The sequence below is a fragment of the Coregonus lavaretus genome, assembly GCF_964263955.1.
Source record: "Coregonus lavaretus genome assembly, contig: HAP1_SCAFFOLD_1872, whole genome shotgun sequence".
Lineage (NCBI taxonomy): Eukaryota > Metazoa > Chordata > Actinopteri > Salmoniformes > Salmonidae > Coregonus > Coregonus lavaretus.
Genome location: NW_028157038.1, coordinates 14,389 through 27,068, shown reverse-complemented (window position 1 = coordinate 27,068; position 12,680 = coordinate 14,389). Strand labels below are relative to the sequence as shown.

Here is a 12,680-nt window from a genome sequence, read left to right as displayed (position 1 = left end):
TCACAAAGACACGGCGGTAGGAACCAAAAATCTCAAATTTGGACTCATCAGACCAAAGGATAGTTTTCCACCGGTCTAATGCCCATTGCTCGTGTTTCTTGGCGCTAGCAAGTCTATTCTTCTTATTGGTGTCCTTTAGTAGTGGTTTCTTTACAGCAATTCGACCATGAAGGCCTGATTCACGCAGTCTCCTCTGAACAGTTGATGTTGAGATGTGTCTGTTACTTGAACTCTGTGAGGTGCACTCTGAGCTGTAGTTAATTACCGATTTCTGAGGCTGGTAACTCTAATAAATGTATCCTTTGCAGCAGAGGTAAGTCTGGGTCTTCCTTTCCAGTGGCGGCCCTCATGAGAGCCAGCTTCATCATAGCACTTGATGGTTTTTGTGACTGCACTCCCGAGTGGCGCAGTGGTCTAAGGCACTGCATCACAGTGCTAGCTGTGCCACTAGAGACCCTGGTTTGAATCCAGGCTCTGTCGTAGCCGGCCGCGACCGGGAGACCCATGGGGCGGTGCACAATTGATCCAGGGTAGGGGAGGGAATGGCCGGCAGGGATGTAGCTCAGTTGGTAGAGCATGGCGTTTGCAACGCCAGGGTTGTGGGTTCGATTTCCACAGGGGGCCAGTATGAAAAATGTAAACTAATAATGTGTGCACTCACTAACTGTAAGCTGCTCTGGATATGAGCGTCTGGTAAATGACTAAAATGTAAATGTAAGAAACTTTAAAAGTTCAGATTGACTGACATTCATGTCTTAAAGTAATGATGGAATGTCATTTCTCTTTGCTTATTTGAGCTGTTCTTGCCATAATATGGGCTATCTTCTGTTTACCAACACTACCCGGACCATCATATAATTGGCATGTACATTATTCTTACTGAATTTCCACGTGGTTGAGGATATTGACCTTCTGAGTGGCGCAGTGGTCTAAGACAGTGCTTGCTGTGTCACTGGAGATCCTAGTTCAAATCCAGGCTCTGTTGTAGCTGGCCGCAACCGGGAGACCCATGGGGCGGTGCACAATTGGCCCAGGGTAGGGGAGGGAATGGCCGGCAGGGATGTAGCTCAGTTGGTAGAGCATGGTGTTTGCAACACCAGGGTTGTGGGTTCGATTCCCATGGGGGGCCAGTATGAAAAATAATGTATGCACTCACTAACTGTAAGGCACTCTGGATAAGAGCATCTGCTAAATGACTAAAATGTAATGTAAAATGATATTGGAAATGTAATCAAAGCCTATTGGATGATAAATTGTTTTTAACTAGGACAGAGGAATTTATAAATGATTTTTTCCGACATAACATAGGTACAGCAAATCCCTTTATTGTATTGGGACACCTTTAAATGTGCCTTTAGAGGCCATGCAATTCAGGACTCATCTCGAAAACAAAAGCAATTTAGGTCAAAAGAGTCCACACTAACTAAGGAAATAGAAGGTCTAACAGAACAGATAGAAAGCAATAAAAACTGTAACATAGAGGCTCAGAATAAATTAGAGGAAAAACTCAAAGAAATTGAGAAACTTATTCAAGAAAGATCAAGTGTAATATATTATACAAATATTGCAAACTGGATGGAATATTGGGAAAAATGCACCAAATTATTTTTTAATCTTCAACATAGGAATGCTACCAAAAATAATTTATTGAAACTGGTTACAAATGACGGAGTCACCCATGATTCACCAAATGATGTTTTGAAGGAGGAAACAAAGTACTTTAAGCATATGTTTTCGTTTCAATCGCCTCCATCTCCTCTAACTGAAGCAAATTGTAGAGATTTTTTTCTATTGATAATGTAAAATTAACAGCCATGCAGAAAGACTCATGTGAAGGTGAAATTACAGAGGAGGAACTTCTGGATGCAATTAAAGACTTTAAATCCGGGAAAACTCCAGGGTTGGATGGCATACCAGTCGAGGTATACCACACCTTTTTTGATATACTCAGAGGACCGTTATTAGCATGTTTTAACCACTCCTATGTAAATGGTAGATTATCAGACACTCAAGAAGAAGGTCTGATTTCATTATTACTGAAACAGGATACAAGTGGAAAATATAAAGATCCAGTCCATTTAAAAAATGGAGGCCCCTTACACTTCAGAAAAATCCAGGGCTTGAAAACAAAGGTGTCATTGTACGCTGATGATTCATGTTTTATTTTAAATCCACAACTTGAATCCCTCCACAGCCTCATAGAGGATCTAGATACATTTTCTAACCTCTCTGGATTACAACCAAATTATGATAAATGTACTATATTACGTATTGGATCACTGAAAAATAAAACATTCACATTACCATGTAGTTTACCAATAAAATGGTCTGATGGTGATGTGGATATACTCGGAATACATATCCCAAATGAAATAAATGATCTCACTCCAATACATTTTTATAGAAAGTTAGCAAAAATAGATAAGATCTCGCTACCATGGAAAGGTAAATACCTGTCAATTTGTTGAAAAATCACCCTGGTTAACTCTTTAGTATTATCACAGTTTACCTATTTGCTTATGGTCTTGCCTACGCCTAGCGAACAGTTTTTTAAATTATATGAGAAAAAAAGATTCCATTTTATTTGGAACGGCAAGCCAGACAAAATTAAACAGGCCTATTTATATAATTAATATGAATTCAGAGGACATCAATTATTAAATATTAAAGCATTATACCTATCACTAAAAGCTTCAGTCATACAAAAGTTAAACTTAAATCTGAACTGGTTTTCTAGCAAATTAGTAAGATTGTCTCACCCAATGTTCAAGAATGGCCTTTTTCCCTTTATTCAGATTACAACCTCTCACTTTCAGTTATTTGAAAAGGAAATAATCTCCCAAATATCACTATTTCTAAAACAAGCCATAGAAAGTTGGTTGCAATTTGAATTTAATCCTCCAGAAACAACAGAACAAATAATGCAACAAATATTGTTGTTAAACTCAAATATACTAATTGATAAAAAAACTTTTTTTTTGACAAAATGTTTTAAAAAGTTATAATGTTCGTAAATGATATTATCGGTAGGACTGGTGGAGTTATGTCGCACATGCAGGTAACAAAAACATATGGAAATGTCTGCTCTACCCAAAATTACAACCAAATAATTGCAGCATTACTGCAAAAATGGAAAAGGAAAGTGGAAGGGGGAAAAACTAAGGAACTTGTCTGTCGGCCTTGCATTAAATAATATAATTGGTTAAAGAAAATTGTGATAAATAAAAAAGTATACCAGTTTCATTTAAGGACCAAAGGATTGACAGCCATCCCATATAGATTGCAAAATAGTTGGGAAGAGATTTTTGAAATACTGATTCCATGGCATAGTGTTTATGAATTGATACGCAAAACGACGCCTGATTCAAAACTTAGAATCTTTCAATTTAAATTATTATATACAATCTTCCCAGCTCTGCAGATATTGCTGCGAACAGACAGAATCATTAGATCATTTGTTTTGGTACTGTCCATTTGTAGCTTGTTTTTGGACACAGGTCCAGGAATGGCTAAAGGATTGCAATATTTACCTGGAGATAGCACCCCTGTGGGTGATCTGAAAAGTCATAGTCAATCGATCAATTATATAATAATCCTTTTAGCAAAAATGTTTATTTTCAATTTACGATCTGTAGAAACAATGAAAATAGAAAAGTTCAGAACTTTTGTGAAACATCACAGTACAGTTGAAAAATATATGGCAAATAGAAATCCAATATGGATGGTGTTAATAGATATATGGGAGATGTTGAATGGAGCTGAAGGAATGGACTAATAATAACAACTAATAACAACAAGATAACTAATGTAAAGCATACTGTGTCCATAATAAGTATATAGGTTAAAGGTTGAGCGCTTTTGTGAAAGAGCACAGTTAGAAAAATATGGCATATAGAAGCAAACCAGATGGACATCATGAAAATGATCGGAGGAAGTTCAGGAGTAAAAACAAACAAAATATAATTATTGTGGAATTTGACTGTGTCCATAAAATGTATATAGTATGTATGGGCTGGAAGTAGAGGCCTAAGCGTTGTTGTTCACTAGTTTACTCCAATTGGGGAAGGGGTGGTGGGGTTGGAAAATAATGAAGGGAAATATAATTTAAAAAAGGATATGTGTGTGTGTATGGATGTATGCGTATACAGTGGGGAGAACAAATATTTGATACGCTGCCGATTTTGCAGGTTTTCCTACTTACAAAGCATGTAGAGGTCTGTAATTTTTATCATAGGTACACTTCAACTGTGAGAGACGGAATATAAAACAAAAATCCAGAAAATCATATTGTATAATTTTTAAGTAATTAATTTGCATTTTATTGCATGACATAAGTATTTGATCACCGACCAACTAGTAAGAATTCCGGCTCTCACAGACCTGTTAGTTTTTCTTTAAGAAGCCCTCCTGTTCTCCACTCACTACCTGTATTAACTGCACCTGTTTGAACTTGTTACCTGTATAAAAGACACCTGTCCACACACTCAATCAAACAGACTCCAACCTCTCCACAATGGCCAAGACCAGAGAGCTGTGTAAGGACATCAGGAATAAAATGTAGACCTGCACAAGGCTGGGATGGGCTACAGGACAATAGGCAAGCAGCTTGGTGAGATGGCAACAACTGTTGGCGCAATTATTAGAAAATGGAAGAAGTTCAAGATGACGGTCAATCACCCTCGGTCTGGGGCTCCATGCAGGATCTCACCTCGTGGGGCATCAATGATCATGAGGAAGGTGAGGGATCAGCCCAGAACTACACGGCAGGACCTGGTCAATGACCTGAAGAGAGCTGGGACCACAGTCACAAAGAAAACCATTAGTAACACACTACGCCGTCATGGATTAAAATCCTGCAGCGCACACAAGGTCCCCCTGCTCAAGCCAGCGCATGTCCAGGCCCGTCTGAAGTTTGTCAATGACCATCCTCCTCTGGATGATCCAGAGGAGGAATGGGAGAAGGGCATGTGGTCTGATGAGACAAAAATATAGCTTTTTGGTCTAAACTCCACTCGCCGGGTTTGGAGGAAGAAGAAGGATGAGTACAACCCCAAGAACACCATCCCAACCATGAAGCATTGAGGTGGAAACATCATTCTTTGGGGATGCTTTTCTGCAAAGGGGACAGGACGACTGCACCGTATTGAGGGGAGGATGGATGGGGCCATGTATCGCGAGATCTTGGCCAACAACCTCCTTCCCTCAGTAAGAGCATTGAAGATGGGTCGTGGCTGAGTCTTCCAGCATGACAACGACACGAAACACACAGACAGGGCAACTAAGGAGTGGCTCCGTAAGAAGCATCTCAAGGTCCTGGAGTGGCCTAGCCAGTCTCCAGACCTGAACCCAATAGAACATCTTTGGAGGGAGCTGAAAATAACTGTCAATCTCCCTCGGACTGGGGCTCCATGCAAGATCTCACCTCGTGGAGTTGCAATGATCATGAGAACGGTGAGGAATCAGCCCAGAACTACACGGGAGGATCTTGTCAATGATCTCAAGGCAGCTGGGACCATAGTCACCAAGAAAACAATTGGTAACACACTACGCCGTGAAGGACTGAAATCCTGCAGCGCACGCAAGGTCCCCCTGCTCAAGAAAGCACATATACAGGGCCGTCTGAAGTTTGCCAATGAACATGTGAATGATTCAGAGGAGAACTGGGTGAAAGTGTTGTGGTCAGATGAGACCAAAATGGAGCTCTTTGGCATCAACTCAACTCGCCGTGTTTGGAGGAGGAGGAATGCTGCCTATGACCCCAAGAACACCATCCCCACCGTCAAACATGGAGGTGGAAACATTATGCTTTGGCGGTGTTTTTCTGCTAAGGGGACAGGGCAACTTCACCGCATCAAAGGGACGATGGACGGGGCCATGTACCGTCAAATCTTGGGTGAGAACTTTCTTCCCTCAGCCAGGGCATTGAAAATGGGTCGTGGATGGGTATTCCAGCATGACAATGACCCAAAACCCACGGCCAAGGCAAAAAAGGAATGGCTCAAGAAGGAGCACATTAAGGTCCTGGAGTGGCCTAGCCAGTCTCCAGACCTTAATCCCATAGAAAATATGTGGAGGGAGCTGAAGGTTTGAGTTGCCAAATGTCAGCCTCGAAACCTTAATGACTTGGAGAAGATCTGCAAAGAGGAGTGGAACAAAATCCCTCCTGAGATGTGTGCAAACCTGGTGGCCAACTACAAGAAACGTCTGACCTCTGTGATTGCCAACAAGGGTTTTGCCACCAAGTACTAAGTCGTGTTCTGCAGAGGGGTCAAATACTTATTTCCCTCATTAAAATGCAAATAAATTTATAAAAAACTATACAGTATCTCACAAAAGTGAGTACACCCCTCACATTTTTGTAAATATTTGAGTATATCTATTCATGTGACAACACTGAAGAAATGACACTTTGCTACAATGTAAAGTAGTGAGTGTACAGCTTGTATAACAGTGTACATTTGCTGTCCCCTCAAAATAACTCAACACACAGCCATTAATGTCTAAACCCCTAGGTGAAAATGTCCAAATTGGACCCAATTAGCCATTTTCCCTCCTCGGTGTCATGTGACTCGTTAGTGTTACAAGGTCTCAGGTGTGAATGGGGAGCAGGTGTGTTAAATTTGGTGTCTCACACTCCCTCATACTGGTCACTGGAAGTTCAACATGGCACCTCATGGCAAAGAACTCTCTGAGGATCTGGAAAAAAAAGAATTGTTGCTCTACATAAAGATGGCCTGGGCTATAAGAAGATTGCTAAATTGCTCTCCCGAGTGGCGCAGTGGTCTAAGGCACTGCACCGCAGTACTAGCTGTGCCACTAGAGATCCTGGTTCGAATCCAGGCTCTGTTGTAGCCGGCCGCGACCGAGAGACCCATTGGGCGGTGCACAATTGGCCCAGCGTCGTCCAGGGTAGGGGAGGGAATGGCCGGTAGGGATGTAGCTCAGTTGGTAGAGGATGCCGTTTGCAACGCCAGGGTTGTGGGTTCGATTCCCACGGGGGGCCAGTATGAAAAAAATATATATATAATAATGCACTCACTAACTGTAAGTCGCTCTGGATAAGAGCGTCTGCTAAATGACTAAAATGTAAAAAATGTAAATGCTAAGACCCTGAAACTGAGCTGTAGCACGGTGGCCAAGACCATGTAGCGGTTTAACAGGACAGGTTCCACTCAGAACAGGCCTCGCCATGGTCGACCAAAGAAGTTGAGTGCACGTGCTCAGCGTCATATCCAGAGGTTGTCTTTGGTAAATAGACATATGAGTGCTGCCAGCATTGCTGCAGAGGTTGAAGGGGTGTGGGGTCAGTGCTCAGGCCATACGCCGCACACTGCATCAAATTGGTCTGCATGGCTGTCGTCCCAGAGGGAAGCCTCTTCTAAAGATGATGCACAAGAAAGCCCGCAAACAGTTTGCTGAAGACAAGCAGACTAAGGACATGGATTACTGGAACCATGTCCTGTGGTCTGATGAGACCAAGATCAAGTGTGTCTTGCCTACAGTCAAGCATGGTGGTGGGAGTGTCATGGTCTGGGGCTGCATGAGTGCTGCCAGCACTGGGGAGCCACAGTTCATTGAGGGAACCATGAATGCCAACATGTACTGTGACATACTGAAGCAGAGCATGATCCCCTCCCTTCTGAGACTGGGCCGCAGGGCAGTATTCCAACATGATAACAACCCCAAACACACCTCCAAGACGACCACTGCCTTGCTAAAAAAGCTGAGGGTAAAGGTGATGGACTGGCCAAGCATGTCTCCAGACCTAAACCCTATTGAGCATCTGTGGGGCATCCTCAAATCGAAGGTGGAGGAGTGCAAGGTCTCTAACATCCACCAGCTCCGTGATGTCGTCATGGAGGAGTGGAAGAGGACTCCAGTAGCAACCTGTAAAGCTCTGGTGAACTCCATGCCCAAGAGGGTTAAGGCAGTGCTGGAAAATGATGGTGGCCAAACAAAATATTGACACTTTGGGCCCAATTTGGACATTTTCACTTAGGGGTGTACTCAATTTTGTTGCCAGCGGTTTAGACATTAATGGCTGTGTGTTGTGTTATTTTGAGGGGACAGCAAATTTACACTGTTATACAAGCTGTACACTCACTACTTTACATTGTAGCAAAGTGTCATTTCTTCAGTGTTGTCACATGAAAAGATATACTCAAATATTTACAAAAATGTGAGGGGTATACTCACTTTTGTGAGATACTATATATATATATATATATATATATATATATATATATATATATATATATATATATATATATATATGCTAGAAAAAAATAATGGGGGGTTGGAAGTGATGCAGACAATTACATTGATGGAAGTTACAATCTATCTGAAATATTAAAGCTGATCTACCCCCTAAAAAAATAAAATAAAATAAAAAACACTACCTTGTCACAACACAACTGATTGCCTCAAACGCATTAAGAATGAAATAAATTCCACAAATTAACTTTTAACTAGGCACAACTGTTAACTGAAATGAATTCCAGTTGACTACCTCATGAAGCTGGATGAGAGAAAGCCAAGAGTGTACAAAGCTGTCATCAAGGCAAAGGGTGACTATTTGAAGAATCTCAAATATAAAATATATTTTGATTTGTTTAGCACTTTTTTGGTTACTACATGATTCCATATGTGTTATTTCATAGTTTTGATGTCTTCACTATTATTCTACAATGTAGAAAATAGTCAAAATAAACCCTGGAATGAGTAGGTGTGTCCAAACTTTTGACTGGTACTGTAGATAACTATTCTGTCTGCAGATTTAATTAAGAGAGACAGGCAAACAATAAGTACAAATGTTGATACTGTAGAATTAAATATGAATTAATAAACGGCTGAAGAATGGCTTCCTATTCTCTTTATCAGCAGCCTGGTGAAAGGCAGTGTGGGATGGAACGGATAGGAATACTGATTCACTGTAGGTCCTCTTCCCAGTCCAGCCCATCTCTCTGAAATATAATTATAATACAAGGCTCTGGGTTGAGAATGAAAATTCTTTGGAATTTTAATTTCCCATGGCTGCTAAGATATTCAATATGGACGGTCATTATGTTTCTCTGAATAATCACTCCGAATTGAAATGCAGTCTCTCTACCCCCTCATTTAAGAAAATAAAACCCAGAGCCCTCTTTTTTATATGAACTGACCTCAACTTTGAATGTAATGAGATTAAGTCCACTCTCTCTCTCTACTTGGCTTTTCTCCTCTCAGATTAAGCTGTCGTTTAAATTGAATTTGATAATTTCATCAGGGAAGGCTGACAGGTAGCTTGAAGCGTATTATTGGCGGTTCACCTCTAGACCGGGCTTATTATTGGCTGAACACCTTTGTGTTTGTCCCAATAGGAGTCCAATTCACCTTCAACACCTTCCACCTGGAGGATCACCATGACTACCTCCTCATCACAGAGAACGGAAGTTTCGTCCAGCCTCTGGCGCGCCTCACGGGTAATGAGCTGCCCTCCCCCACCAACGCAGGGCTCTACGGGAACTTCAAGGCCCAGCTGCGCTTTATATCTGACTTTTCTATATCCTATGAGGGATTCAATATTACCTTCTCTGGTGAGTAGGAGGATTGTGTGTGTGTGTGTGTGTGTGTGTGTGTGTGTGTGTGTGTGTGTATGTGTGTGTGTGTGTGTGTGTGTGTGTGTGTGTGTGTGTGTGTGTGTGTGTGCGAGCATGCATGCATGTTGTTGATCTCCTCTGTACTTCAGTGTGCTGCTCAATTCATGCACCTTGGTGGGAAAGCGAGGTAGTTGATCCAAGGCCTTGGGTAAGACAAATGCGTGTGTGCACACGTGCACGCTTGTGTGTGTGATTTGAGGGAGAAAGAGAGAGAGAGAGAGGAAGAGATAGAGATTGATGGGGCAGTCGCTTTGCTGTTTCTGCTTATTAAAGTCTTACTAAAGTCTCCTAGCAGACTGAGTGCTTCTTTCCGCCTAGCTTCACATGCCTCCAGTGCTCTGTCCAGCGCTCTGACATCCCCTACCTCACCACAGAGACACACATCTTCAATACCTTTCAGTTAGTCATCCCTGAAGTGTTTTGGGGTCATATAGAAAGATATTGTACCTTTATAAATCTGAAGTGTCCTTCAGGATGTCACCCCTTCTGAGACATAAAGCAGATAGATGTTGACAGGGTTTGTTGACGGCGTTTAATAGTGTGTGTGTGTTTGTTTGTGTGTGTGTGCGTGTGTGTGTGTTTGTGTGTGTGTGTGTGTGTTTGTTTGTGTTTGTGTATATTCATTGTGAGTGTGTGTGTGTGTATTCATTGTGTGTGTGTGTGCGTGTGTACTGTACATCAGGGTTTGTTGACGGCGTTTAATAGTGTGTGTGTGTTTGTGTGTGTGTGTTTGTGTGTGTGTGCGTGTGTGTGTGTGTGTTTGTGTGTGTGTGTGTGTGTTTGTTTGTGTTTGTGTATATTCATTGTGAGTGTGTGTGTGTGTATTCATTGTGTGTGTGTGTGCGTGTGTACTGTACATCAGGGTTTGTTGACGGCGTTTAATAGTGTGTGTGTGTGTGTTTATGTGTGTGTGCGTGTGTGTTTGTGTGTGTGTGTGTTTGCTTGTGTTTGTGTATATTCATTGTGTGTGTGTGTATATTCATTGTGTGTGTGTGTGTGTGTATATTCATTGTGTGTTTGTGTGTATGTGTGTGTGTGTGTGTATATTAATTGTGAGTGTGTGTATTCATTGTGTGTGTGTGTGTGTGTGCGTGTGTGTGTGTGTGTATATTCATTGTGTGTGTGTGTGTGTGAGTGTGTGTATTCATTGTGTGTTTGTGTGTATGTGTGTGTGTGTGTGTGTGTATATTAATTGTGAGTGTGTGTATTCATTGTGCGTGTGTGTGCGTGTGTGTACTGTACATCACAGGTGACAGGTAGAGTGCGTCCTAAATGGTACCCTATTCCTTTATAGTGCACTACTTTTAACCAGAGCCCTATGAATACAACTTGGAGTATGCACTGCATTCAAACAAACCCTCACTGAATGTACATGATCGAAAAGTTTGACTTGACACAACTTCCTTCTTCTTCAGAGTACAACTTGGAGCCATGTGAGGACCCGGGGATGCCACGGTTCGGCCGGAGGAACGGCTACAGCTTCAGCATCGGGGACGCCCTAACGTTCTCTTGCAACACGGGCTACCGGCTGGAGGGGGTGCCAGAGGTGATCTGCCTTGGAGGGGGGAGGCGCATGTGGAGCGCACCTCTGCCAAGGTGTGTGGGTACGTAGTCACCTGCTTTCATTCCCTTACAACTATTGTTATAGAGCTTGTGGTTGTTGTGACTTTACTGTAGATCTAATTAGAGTAACACTTAGTGCTGGGCTGTGTATGAAAACCTTACTGTTTCCTCAATTCCTCTCAAAGTGCATTGGAAGAATTGATCCAAGATCACTTTGAGAGGAATCATTGAGGAAGCAAAGACAGAAGTAGCAATGATTTGACAGCTAGTACCTTTTCCAGACAGCCTTGCTTCTGCGTGTTTAGCCATCACACCTGATTCAAATAATCAGCTGATCTTTCAATCAACGGCTTGATTAGCTGAATCAGGTGTTTCACTGCTGAGATGGGACAAAACCCTGCAATACTGTGGCTCTTCGGGAGCAGGTTGGAGGATCACTGATATAGTGTTCATCATGGACGTTTTCTTGCTTGTTGAGTTCTGAGCTCTGAGAAGGAGTAGGGAGGCAAAACTGTAGGAGAGGGTACTCTGTTTAAGCGATGCCACGGTAAAACCACAGACACACACAGAGACAGACAGGTGGACAGACGGACAGAGGGAGAGACAGACAGACACACAGCCAGACACCAACACTTTCTCTATCCATCTACATCAAACTCAATCTGCTCCCTGTCCTCTGTCCCTGTAGGGGAGTGTCTTTGTGTATCACTAACAAGCTGGGAGAGGTCAAATGGGTTGTCAACGGGGCGAATGCAAAGAGACTAGCGTGGCTGCATGGTGCTTTGATAGAGATACTATGCAGTGAGCTATGAATCTCACTGGTCTCAATGTACCAAACAAACCCCACCTGATACACCACCTGTTTAGTGTGGTGCCCCGACCCGGGTTCGTTGATATTTGTTTTCTTTCAAGTAGTTCAGCTGCACTTAATTGAAATCGTCCCAACAGTCCATGTTCTGCCCATCTGACACTCCAGGTAGGCTCAATTATACACTACAAATATTTGATAAAAATATAATACTATTTGAACCCAGGTCTAGGTGTTACACTGTTTCCTCCAGTTTCTTCCTCCCCAGACGAGGTTACTACTGCTCTTGTCCCCCCATCAAACCTGCCTCTTCCTGTTTTTTACACTGCTTACCGTGCTTTAGGAGAGTAGTGATTTACATTCTGTCATGTTGAGATGTTCCTGGATTGTACTACATCTCTCTCTGTCCATTCTACCACGCGGTGCCAAGTAAAAGGAATCCAGCTCAACATCCATCAAATCCCAAATGCGTCTGAATAAAACAGTATCTCCAGGAGTGTATCCACACATCCATATCGGCCTGTCCCTACCTACCAGGCAGAAACAGATAATAAATTATAATAATGGAGAACTTTTCAGATTTTTCCAACGGAGCTGCACCTGCCATTTTTTGTATTATGTCACCGCTGTTTGTGTGTGCCGTACGTTTTCTTGCCTTGACCCTGTCGTTC

At 42.3% G+C, this 12,680-nt stretch overlaps 1 protein-coding gene across 1 annotated transcript in view; it reads left to right on the top strand.

Annotated features, from left to right (window-relative positions):
• The window catches only part of LOC311125869 (CUB and sushi domain-containing protein 3-like), a gene marked incomplete at both ends in the record, with an annotated part of 63,460 nt that extends 52,226 nt beyond the window's left edge, over positions 1 to 11,234 (top strand). Inside the window, 2 exons of the mRNA XM_084199899.1 lie at positions 9,360 to 9,575; positions 11,054 to 11,234. Of these exons, the coding sequence (XP_084056025.1) occupies positions 9,360 to 9,575; positions 11,054 to 11,234 (397 nt within the window). The remainder of the gene's footprint in view (positions 1 to 9,359; positions 9,576 to 11,053) is intronic.
• Between the last annotated feature and the right edge of the window lie 1,446 nt (positions 11,235 to 12,680).